General features: G+C 43.9%; 1 protein-coding gene across 1 annotated transcript; it reads left to right on the top strand.

Moving 5' to 3' along the window:
- Positions 1-1304: 1304 nt before the first annotated feature.
- On the top strand, positions 1305-12170 carry LOC146209413 (uncharacterized). Its single transcript, XM_084580294.1, has 4 exons — positions 1305-1371; positions 2599-2664; positions 3715-4045; positions 11954-12170. The coding sequence occupies exons 1-4, from the start codon at positions 1305-1307 to the stop codon at positions 12168-12170; spliced, it is 681 nt and encodes a 226-aa protein (XP_084436420.1).
- The last annotated feature ends 206 nt before the right edge of the window (positions 12171-12376 follow it).

The raw sequence follows: 12376 nt of genomic DNA, 5'->3' as shown, positions 1-12376 counted from the left end.
TGAAGTTTGGCTTGCGTTAGCAACAGCTACTCAAGACTACCAGTAAAAACCACTGATGTCCAATTTATATAATTGGGAGAGCATTGCAGAATAACGTCAGATGATTGCTGAATGCATTGATTTGCCATGCGTTGGGAACAAATACGTCAGGCCGCCTTATAAATCCAACTGGGAACGTTTGTACAAAATTTATAGAAAAAGCCCATAAGCCTTCTAGGCGAAGCAATACGGATATCTTATCATTGGCATGATCATATATAATGAGTAAAAGTTTACATCAAAAAGGCTTCACAGAAAACGACCAAACGATCTGGGCATCTTTCATGATGTTACACTGGACCAGCGAACTCTAGTGCCCGTTGTTTCCTTTGAACATGAAAACCAAGACATTTAGAATAGAACGTCGAGAAATTTCATCTACTGGCAGGAAGGATTTGCTCCAAAACGACCTCAGCATAAGAACCTCTAGCGTTCGTTTTATTTGTTGGGATTTGAGGACAACTTATAAAATACTATCAGTTGCAAATATATTGTCATACAGGAACTCAAGATCAAACTCCCAAATCAGTTGAATTGTACATATAAAAAATGCACTCACCAAACAACTTAAATGGCCAGAACATTGTATAATTAGCGTCCTTTTTCTACATAACAAAAAGTTCTTTATCAAAAGTGGCAAGTTTTACAACGGTTTGATGAGAACGCTGTTTTAGGTAGCGGAACGCTCTAAAGCATTTCACGTCGGAATAAACGAAGTAGTCGAAAACTAACAGGTCTCATTCTCCAGACACAGATTAAACATGGTTAGCACACAGTCGCGGAAACTGTGCGCCGTCGACGAAATATTAGGTACACCGGGATTCGCAACGCTTTACCGAAACGCTTTTAGCGGGCTGACCAACACCTTTGAAGAAGTGCAAGAGGCGGGTCTTACCTCACAGAAGGAAATACATTTTAAAAACCACCAGGGCCGGAAGGACTATCTTGGAAAGGATTGGCACACCAATGGATCTCCAGAAAGCCCAGAAAACACGAGACATCGATCCCACTCTTCGGTCTTGCATTTATGTGTCCCCACTGCGAAAGAACATGCAGAAAGAAAAGCACAACGGCCGAAGAAAGGCTCGAGTCGACTACTTGCGCCGAAGGCACGGAAAGGCAAGAAACGCAGTCTACGTTGACGCTGCCACATACCCAAGCTCAGCTCACACCATGGCGGTAGTGCTAGACACTAACTTCAAGGAAATCACCAGCGCCTCTAATCCAACAAGTTCCTAACTACAGCCGAAACAGCCACAATAGCGATGGCCATACAGCATGAAGACATCTCGGGACAGAACCTCAATATAGTAGCCGACTCGAAGCCGGCCTGTCGGCTATCTCTCCGGCAGAATCCCGAAATCCCATCGCGCCTATACTCAACACTAAGTAAACCCAAAAATCCTCCAGCAAGCATCAAATCCCTTGGACTCCCGGCAACGAGGGGCTTGAGGGTAACGAGGCTGCGGATGGCCTAGCGCGAGAATCCACAAATCGAGCAGGCAACCTCCCCGATCTTATCATCCTCCCCCCCTCCTATGGCGAAAGACTACTTTCTCTCCGAACACAGAGACAAGTCTTTCCCCCTCCGCACCGCCAACCCACCGCGGGAGAGGCTAGAGATTGGCGCAAACTACAAACAAGCACTTTCTCGAACCTGCATAAGCTTCACATCAGTTTTCCTAATCAATATAAGGACGTCTTCACTTGATGTGGCGAGACCCCAAACACATATACCACGTCACTTGGGGATGCTTCGGCGATAAACCCCGTGGCTTGGGCACACAAAACTCCGAGGAACAGTGGGAAACCTCCCTGCTGAGCTCAGATTGGAAGCCCCCCCCCCCCCAAAAAAAAAAAAAAAACAGTTTTCCAGGCCAGAGCCACAGTGGCGGTCATTACGATTCTGAAATAAGGATTCCACCCAAAATGTTTTTTTTTCTTTCTTTTTCTTTCTGGAAATAAAAGTTTTCAACAACAACAGAAATATTCAGAACCGCGTAGCTCCCTCTATAACAGAGGGTAAAAGCGCGTAATCGGGGATGCGAAGCAAACGTTTATTTAGCGGAGGCCGCACCGAAGAAAGCGCAAAATGCAATTAAACATTACAAGCTGTCTTGAAGAAAAAAAAACAGTTTCCGCAGAAAGAAATGCTTGACGTTTTCCTCAGAATGGTGTCAGGTAATGTTGTGCTCAGATAATTGGAGCGTTCCTTATGCAACGAAGTCTTATTTCCTATAAACGTTTTGGGCTACTAAAGTGCAACAATCGTTGAGAGAATCCGTACTAATACATCTTAACTATCTCAGGCATGGATGGCCTTTTGATTTCCACCAGACTCCCGTGATGTATTTCAATCAGTGTTCTATCCGGTTAACGGCCAATAGGACGGGCTAAGGCGATCAACACTTGATTTATTTGGAAACCTTAGGCGATCATCACCCACCCCCTCCCCTCCGCTGTTCATGCATTGTAATATACATTACCATGACAGGCCTTGAAAAAGTGCTCTGAACTCTATCGTTACCTTCATGATTGTAAGAGAAAGGTTCTTGTGAGTTAATTTTTTTACTTTTTTGGTCCGTCTGAACATTGCAAATTTCGGTCCGTCTGCAAAAAATTCGGGCAGCATAAGTCGTTTGTACTAAACGCGCAATGTGATTTCATGCAACATTCTCTCATACCACGTAAAAACTGCTTTAAATCTGCGCTACTATTTACATTTTTACGCTCTCCATCAAGCATTCTAGTAGCCCAAATTTTGTACGCTTCCGACTGCGAGTGAGGAATCGAGTTAAGTGGCACACAGCTTTCAAAGCGGAGTCGAGGCTGAATGAGAAACAACTGTTTTGTGTCCTTTCAGTGGCGCAAAGAAGCCATAAAATATGCCTCTGTAAAGCACCAAGGAAACTGCGCGCTTATTACGGACTATGAATCGATTCCAGGCACTTTAGAAAGGGTGGTAAGCACTGCAGAATTTGTTCGTTTTAACTGAGTCGGGAAGAGCGATCGGAAATGCGGACTAAATGCTTAGGTGTGTTTTATGTCTTCCTTCTGTCAGCGTCCGTTGGAAATGGGAGAACAGGTAAGTTTGGTGATGACTTGTTCCAGAATTGGCATTTTCGCTGTTTACGTATCTTTAGCAAAGCGAGATGAAGTGCAATACTCCGAGTTCGATGCAACACGCCATACATTATACGTTGTCATGAACGTAGCTGCGCAAGTTCATTTCCAGGTGCCCGTGCATTATGCCTTTTTGCTTGTTTCGAGATATGTTTTTATTATGTGAAGTCGTTAGGCGCATCAAGGCTCAGAAAATTTCTATAGTCAAACTCTGAGTTAATGGAGTCCATGCTGACACTTAGATTTGCGTTCGTAATTTTGGCCGCGAGGCAAATAACGTTATACGTAATTGTTAACATTGCTAATGTTCGAGAATAACATTCCCAATGTCAGCTTCCCAGAAAAGAAAAGCATCAAAAAGGGTCTTTTTGTGCATAACTAGGGAGAAAATCGCAGCAAGTTTGTTATTTTGTGATGATTTATGGTGACAAAGAAAGCAGTTTTCTTCCGATGGTAGCACGAAGGCAAAGTAATGTGTTGGATGTACTTTTACGTAATTTCTAATTTTTCTCACTTGTTTTTTTTTTTTAGGTCGAAAATGGTGTAGTTCAGCCGATACGACGTCGGCATTTGTGAAGGTACTACGGCTCGCCGTTCAACGCTTGAAACTTGACCCCCTTGTAGTACCTGATCAATCGATAGAGATTCCCGGATTATGCACCGTCGAACTGCACAATGGTAGTCTGATAGGCCTTGGAACGATACGGAGGACTGGAAAAAACTCCTTTACCGCTGATGACAAAGGGCTGACCGTAAAGATCGATATCGGAACAGGACAACTTGCGGTAAACTTCACTACTACCCTTTCCTCTCCGTTAACTTCTCGGGATGTGTATATCTTCGTGGACGTTGACCGTACCAGGATCACGTTAACGATCACTGAGTGAGTTTCTTACAATAATTTATTGCTTGCTTTCTTAATACACTCTGAGAAGAGTAAGCGGATAGGCCTGTGCCACCCAAAGATGAGTGCTGCGAATTTCATTTGTACTATGGAATTGAAAGTAAATGAAACAAGAAAAAATTGCCCATTATTACATTATTTCCTAATGCGAAATTGCAGCGCAGCTCATCAGCTGTTCGCAGTTTTACGATAGATTGGCGTATGTGTTTCGGCTCGGGTTTCGGCACATATCGACCTCCGCCGCCACTGATCCGGCGCTCTGATTGCCGCCGCACAGGAGTGGCATCGGAGGAGGAGCGAAGAGAGCAATTAGGTTATCAGGAGGTCGCGCTAGGCAGCACGTGGAACTATAAGAACGTTGCTCTGCGTTTCGACTTATGGTGCACGCACCGCGATCCGGTGATGCCGAGCCGGCGCTTCGGCAACCGGAGAACCCCGTCGCCGCCTCGCAGGTAGAGGGGGTGGCACACGCAGTGACGAACGGTGGCGGCAGGAGCGCGCGCAGCAATCGAAGAACCCGCGCGGACGCCGCCACGGAGGAAGATGGAGAGGAAGGGGAGGGGGTACACGCCGCGGCAAACGGTGGCGGCAGGAGTTCGCGCTGCCTCGACTGCGCAGATGGTTACGAGGGGCAACGGTGACGCCGACGTCAATAGCAACGGCCACGAAAAACGCAGGGACGAGATCCAAAGAGCTGCGCTCTAAACGACAACCTTGCAGGATGTATGACTGCAAACCAAAAAGTAGCATTATTTGTCCTATGAATAAATCGCGAATATAATAAAACTGAACTTTGCAGGAAGAATGGGTTCTGTACTTTACCGGTTTCTAGCAGACAGGGTGTTACCGAATCCAAACGGTTTTTGTTTTTGCTTGAAGGTGAGCACTGATACTGAAAACGCGCACTATTCGGAGCTCGAACAGGTTTATCCGATACTCAGCGATCATGTAGGAGAATGGCATATGCAAGGACCCGGTTCGCACTCAGAAAAGTACTCTTCGGAGCTACGGCCGGTTTACTCGAAATAAATTTCACCGTAACAGTAGAGGTACCGGTGCCGATTGGAGTTTAGATAAGTGCACCGGGTAAAGCACAGCGCTCATACCGGAGATGTGCACAAAATAATTTTCGAAACTGATCAGATGATATATGCTAATTGCTGTAAGTTACTAACCAATAACTCGAAAAGCGCAAGTATACAAGCAACAGCAACGATGTTTATCAGAAACATGAATATGTGGTCGAAGAAAAATGAAGGAAAAAACAAAGCGATGATTTCCGAGGTGTACACGAATATATTTATAAGAGACAATGTAGTGCGCTATGTGACAGCCAGCTCTGTTTGCCTTTCTGAAACGACCTGTGAGAAATAGCAGTGTAATTAAACAGCAAGGGAGCTATTATGCAGTGCACAAACAAAAAACGTGGGACCTGCTTTATCTGATTTCTACCCTTTTTTAGTGGTTATTGTTTTCAATAATAACCGGGTGAGCTGTATTTCGTTCACGACTTCGTTGAGCGTTTATTCCAATAGAAATCTGTCAGGATTGAATTATTGGCGTTGTTTGCAACTCAACGATGACGTCAAAAGGCAGCTTTCTCTTAAAGTGGATGCGCCAGAGAGCCATCTCTGTTCAGTATAGCAGATCAAGAGCAAGGATCTACAAGACAGAACGAAGTAAGCGCGTTCGAAGATGCACACCAAACTGTCAGCATAGAAGACTGGCGATATTGTGTGATATGTCTAGAGAATCTAACGCCTAATAAAGCTGTGTGGCATGTGTGCCCCTAGATGAAACGAAGGAAAACGCTTTAGTACGCTCACCGGGCAATCAATGGCTACGAAGGGAATTTCTGTTTCAGAAAGAACTACAGTGAACCGCATACAGGCTGTAAAGTTTAATTATTTCATTGTTTCAGTGCTTGCCGCATCGTTACGTCTTTCAAGAGCTAGAAGACAGTGTTAGACGGTGCTGGCTAAGTGCCGCTATGCAGGTTGATTATGCAAAGATTTAGATACATCATGAATTTCTTATCTAGTCCCGGAGAGCGGCAATATTGGTAATGCCTTGCCTAAAGGCAGGGGACCATGTTTTGAAGCATACACTAGGAGACTTATTGTTAACAGAATACCGAAGCTATTTTCTTAAATCATCCTGCAGGATAGGTCTATCCACTATCACCATATTCATGCGCTTTATGTTTTAAACCCTATGCATGAGCAATATCAAAATCACAGAAAATTGTCTCTTTGGTGAAGATGGTTATGGGTTATCATTATGATGTCGGTTTTTACGGTTATGACAAGAAAAGTGTCCTCGAGCCATTTCCTTGAAAAAGAAAAGGTTTGCGAGCGTTTGAGTTCTTACTTTTGCTAATATACATAAAAGAAAATTTTGGCTGTATTGCTGGGCCGCAGAGAGAAATATTTTTACAAGAGCCACGTGGGAATTAGAAGCCTTATAATATTTTCGAGTTCTTTCCATCAGTAACACAGCAGTCAAATTTTCAAATTCTGTCCTTGTTTTTGCTACATCTTTGTTTTTCATACTGAAGTCAAGCGAACATAATAATTACGCCGTGGAGGGGATTATAAACAGCCGAACAAATTATTTCTACCAAATCGTGTATTTCCAGCTTGGTATTTTTCCTGCAATCTTAAAAGAGCCTGGGCCGTACTTAAACAGAACGTCACTGCGCTTATGTGTAACCTTACCACCTTACCCCACAATGTTGGTAACGATGTTAGCGCGCGCACACTTTATCCAACTGATTGATGGTCCGGCAGTTGGCTTGCAGCTGTATACAAGTGAATTCTCTGCCCTGCCTCAAATATTCCATTGTTTAACCCTTGGCTAAATATAGCTTGTAGGATCGTATACCAGTGGCCGTGATGCGTCAACTTCAGTTACCAACGTTGACGCTGCTCCTGCGTCTTTTTTTTCTCGACGCCCACGAAAGCCGTTTTCCCTAATAGTTTATAGCATAAATGATTAGGTAAGTTTTTCTTTCGCTTCGTTCTTCTCATGGGCGAACATCTGCCGAGAGTCGTTGCATTCGCTCACATGTAGAGTTCGCTGTGGACATGGACATTCGCGCCGGTTGCTCGACAGCGATTTCCCTGTTAGTGAAAAATATTTCCACACGTGTTTTTATTATACTGTATTCAAGATGACCTATAATTAATAATAAACTAAGCATATGAACCTACACAAAGGTGAAATGGACGTGATCATAAACTATAGATGTTTTTTTCTCAAAACAGTAAATCCGAAATAAGAGAAGTCGACTTTAAAAGATCACTCTTTACAAAAAAGGCAACCATGAATTGTTTAGTTAAAAACCTGCCATTTCTAATTTAGGATACACCTTAATTACATTTTCTGCCGACTGGATCGGATGCGGAACGATCAGGCTGTTGCAAATATGAATGACAGACGTCTAAAGCATGAGCTTCATTCTTGCTGCAGACAAGCTTATCTAACGAAGCTTATCAGTCTGACCACTAACAGACAGTAAAGACAGCAAAACTGAAGACAGTGCAAATTTGAAGAAACGTACCTTGTTGGGTAAGTTGGTGCGTGCTATGAAAAAACGAAACAGCGGAAAGAACAAAATGCAGAAGAACTACGCGACACGATGCTAGAAACACAAAAACAAAAAAAGAATTCATGAAAAATAACAGTTAAGTTGTATTTCCAGCGTCTTCATGTGTTCTTCTAGTGAATACGTCCTTTCCGCTGCTTTTCGAAGCGGAAGATTCACTACGCCAGCCAGCTCGAGCCTTCGGCGTCAGGTTTGCTGGGTTTCTGAAAGAGCGCCAATTCGGGCCCCTGCTTTCATCTGGGATGGTGACATTAGAATCGGCCTGCCGCGATAATTGAATTCATGTTACTCCCATGTTGTCAGCAGGAGCTGCATCTCGGGGCACTCCTTTCACATGCGAGAGTGATGTAAGAATCAGCTTGAAAAGCACCATTTGCAATCACGTTACCCCTACGACACGCAGGTACGTCCATAGGGCTTGGTTAAAGCCGGGCTTTATATGTGGGCTGGTAGCTGACGCTCTCGCATCATACCCCAAAAGCTGAGTTAAGTTTTTTCAATAATGTAGCTCCCTACACTGATAGGTTGAGATAAGGGAATAATGTAGCAGGCAAAAGAAGCCCGAAGCTTCTATCTAGGTTTAACTAGGCCTATCACACCTAAATTTCTTTTTCGTGTACAATCCAAATCATTTGTCTAACGCTGAGCGCAGTCGAACATAAAAAAATTATAAGCTATGTTATAAATTATATTGTAAAAAGCGTCGCATGTTTTTTTTTTTAAACAATGCGCAGGCCACGACAATATCGATAAAGGAAAACAAGGAAAAGTTTGAGTGCCATAATGAGTGTTGATTGCATGTTTACATAAGGAACATCTTTGATTAGAAATTTAACTCGGCCACATAATAGAAAGAAGGTCGGGAATGAACTTCACAACTGACGATTTGCAAACAGCGTAGTGATATTATACTCGCAAACGTAACATTGGCGGCATCGCTTGTGATTAGTACGGTGTAATATGTACTAATCTAACGAAATCGGCTAGGAACACTGACATGTGTTCCGCGAGACATCGTGGCCCAGAAAGGATGTTCACTCTACTCTACATCAGTAAGCACACTACGCGCATAGAAAAACAATGTTCTAATCGAAAAACACTTGTGCTCTATCCCATACGTATTTGCGTACTTAAATGCTACTTACGCAACCACGGCCTACAAAGTATTTTGTATTTATTCCAAATTATAGACCTCAAAGCTAAGCTGTCTTGAAACTTACCTCTCCAATATATAAGCTTTCATTTACTTTCTGTCGATACCGCTTTACTTAGGCTTCCCACTTCATTCTTCCCATTGAGTCCCTGGGGGAAGGAAACCCAACTTAGTCCTTTACGATTCACCCGGCAAACATTGTCACCCACAAGCGCTAGTAATGCTTGGTCAGTAGATCAGACACGTTCCTACATCACGCGGCCTAACCCTCTCAGACAAGTAGAACCACTAGAGACATATTCGCAGCCTCGAGTAAGGAAAGCTTAATTACCTGCACCACGCAACTGCGCCCGCTCCGAGCGCTCACCGTGATTTAAAATGAGTCGCATCAAGAAAGAGGCTACGGGGGGCCGGTCAAAGGAAGGCACCATCCTGGACGGCAGCGCTGCCATCGAGACACCCTAAAGACTCCCGCAAAAGATAGGGTTGCAAATGAGCGCAGTGGCTGGGTGAATGTATCTGCGGTGGCAGTTAGGAAAAAGCGATTGCAAGATGGGTGACTGAAATGCAGAGATGTGGCATAAGATTCATCACCGTCAGCCTGATATACCCACTGCAGGGGGAAGGCCTTTCAAATGTACCGTCCAATTACTTCGGTAAGGGCTAGCTACATTCACGGGACCGCTGCCAACCTCTTAACGTCATCTACCGAGCTTTCTTCCTCCACCTGCTACACTTTCCTTCCCTTGGAATACAATTTGTTGCCGTTCTGGACCATCGGTTATTTTCTCTTCGCCTTGCATGGGCTGGCCATATCTATTCCTCCTTGAGTTTGACTGGAATGTCGATATTTCTAATTATTTCTCTGGCCAATCTGCGCGTTTCTCATCTGTTAAAGGAAATAAAATTTAGTAACCCAAATGATGAACTAGCATACCGATTTATAACCTCCAATATATTCTTGGAGAAAAAAACGAGCATGATGGCATCTGCCATCACCCCCTTTCAAAAGGGATGCTCCTGTATTTCCTCCATTTCCGCACTAGGCTTAGTTCTGCATGGCAATTTGGGCTTGCAATTCTTGTAAAGTGACGCACGCGCCTTGTGCGGAGAAGTGCCTTAATCATTTCTACATCGCGGCGAGCTCTTAGTTTTTTTCCCTCGATGCGAAGCTGCGCTCACAGCCAAGACTCTTAACCCACTTACTCTGCCTACCTAACGCTCGGGGGAAGCGGCGATCCGACAGCGCTTCGAGGCGCGCCTAATCGTTAGCTTCATTACTACACAAGGCGCTGTCGCAAGAAGGACCAGTACTGGGGAGGCTTTTTTCTGCGGGCACTTGCAAAAAGCGCTTAATTTCGACGCATATATCCTAATCCCTTGTTTCGAACGACTCTTTGTGGCCGAAGGTCTCATCCTTGTGCCCTCGCGCACCGAGTTCTGCCTTCGGGAGCGATGGAGAGTAATACGATCACCTTTCATGGCGCGTAGTCTCTACTGCAGCAACTTTACAGCAGCTCTTTCCATGTGAGCGCATAATTATGCTATTCTTCCTTAGTGAAATCTATAAAACATTTGAGTCAGCAGATCAAGGTCGAAGGGAATGGGCGAGTCCGTCTGAACATCGCTAGCTCTCTCAGCTGTGCTGCTGATTGTAATCCAAGGAATATTTGTTGGCGACAATAAATTACTAAACTTCGCCTAAAATTTCAACACGAGGCAGCTCACCCCTGGATGCTGATGCGCTACCATCTATATCATTGCTCGAGCAGAGAACGCATGTCTCTGTGTTCAGAACTCAGTGACTTGGACAATTATTAACCTAAAACTTCATAGATTACTCCGTGCTACTCATATCGATAAATTAATCCGCCGCAGATTTATCACTGGCAAAGTTCGCTTAACTTCCGCACGTGCAGCTTCTTTGTGGGAATTGCAGTAAAACGGGCGGAAAACCCATGGTACCCCAAATAATGTGACATCTCTACCAGTGCAAACTAGTGGCGGGTAGAGCGTGCGCGGATGGCGCACTTTTCTTCTTCTAGCATGACCTTGAATGAAACAGTCGGCATCCTTTCATCTCGGCACCTATGACCGAGCATGGATAATGAAATATGGCTAAAAAAAACTCTGTCTGAACTGGCTGTCGGATAGCCTTCCCATCATTTATTCCAAATAAAGGCGACAGGTGTCTCTTTCCGATAAAATGTGCTGGAGCACTCTCAATATTATACAGTGATAGGCATCGATCGGACGCTTCTATATAGGTGAGGTCGCGGGCGTAGTTCATTCAAAATGCATTTGACAGCGCTGTAATGCAAAAACAAAATGGCTTTAAACCGTCCTTTTATTATACGGATGTGCAAACCTTGGTTCAAATGCCGGAAAAAAAGAAAGACGCATGACACGTTGGAACAAAAAGGTGGATGCCCTGTTATTTATTCCTCTACGCTACGTCACGACACATACTTGACTATAACTTGAATAAAGAAGTAGCATATTTATCTTTACATAATTACTCTAAGTGCTCTCCATCAGAATATATATATGGCGAATGCTTCATAGCGGAAAAGTATGTTCTTTCTACCAAGCTGCGTTTCACCGCTTTCTTTAAATCTTTGGTTGATGTTACGGCATGCGTTCTGTATATTAAAAAAAATAGATCCCAGATGGCCAGGTAAGTTCTATGCATGGTGGAGGTTTCGATCTAGAGTGCAGTCATTAGGAGGAAGAAATCGCTCAATACATTTTCTGTATGGATGCGTAAGCACGCCGCGTGAAGCAGAGTGCTAGTGAAAAGAAAACAGTTGCCATTTTTGAGAGCAGGAAATTATCTTTGAATATGAAGGCTTCACAACATGCATTTTCATCACAAAACACTCGAATCACATTGCTCCTCCTGGTTCAGCAACAGCATCCTCAGACCCCGACATCCCGTGGGGCAGTGCACATGAAAAAAAAAAAAAAAGCGCGCACGTGCTTACATAGGAGGATATATATGGGCGTCAGCTGGAAAAACTAAAATTACGCGAACTAGGTCTTCCACAACGTTAGTACGTAGATTGATGAAGTTAGTGAAAATTGTTTTTCTTATTGCTTTTTAAGTTTGTTCTCTTAATTTTTCCAGAACCAACGACGCCAAACTGGCTCTAAAATCATTCAAGATAAACTATATGGAAAATGTGGATATGCGCTTACAAACCACGACTATCACCGACCCCATTCTCAACACATTTCTCAAGACAGCGACCACTCTTTTAAAGGGCTTCATCAAAAAGGTGGTCGAGGATATTCTACGGCATGTGATCAGTTCATTGGTAGCAACAATAAACGACGTTCTGTGATGGAGGAGCACCGCAGTAATATGCACTATCTATCTTGAAGGGCGTTCAAAGGTCCTTCTTCCACCTAAATGGTTTCGTGCGTGCAAAATTTTTCATTTGTTCTCTTTTTTGTTTATTCTGACCCTTTTTTCTTTATTTATGCTAAATGTGCAGTGGATAGCGCACATAAGACTCCGTTTACACACCGGCGTAGATTGCCGCGAATC

This window comes from Amblyomma maculatum, chromosome 1, assembly GCF_055883805.1.
Source record: "Amblyomma maculatum isolate TAMU_Amacu chromosome 1, ASM5588380v1, whole genome shotgun sequence".
NCBI classification, from domain to species: domain Eukaryota; kingdom Metazoa; phylum Arthropoda; class Arachnida; order Ixodida; family Ixodidae; genus Amblyomma; species Amblyomma maculatum.
This window is presented reverse-complemented; position numbering and strand designations above follow the sequence as displayed.

Bases quoted from the DNA above. Each gene is read 5' to 3' on its own strand.
- LOC146209413 (XM_084580294.1), top strand. From the start codon at position 1,305: ATGGCCATACAGCATGAAGACATCTCGGGACAGAACCTCAATATAGTA. The intron at 1,372-2,598 runs GTCGGCTATCTC...GGTTCTTGTGAG, and splicing joins AGCCGACTCGAAGCCGGCCT to TTAATTTTTTTACTTTTTTG. The intron at 2,665-3,714 runs GCAGCATAAGTC...GGTGTAGTTCAG, and splicing joins TCCGTCTGCAAAAAATTCGG to CCGATACGACGTCGGCATTT.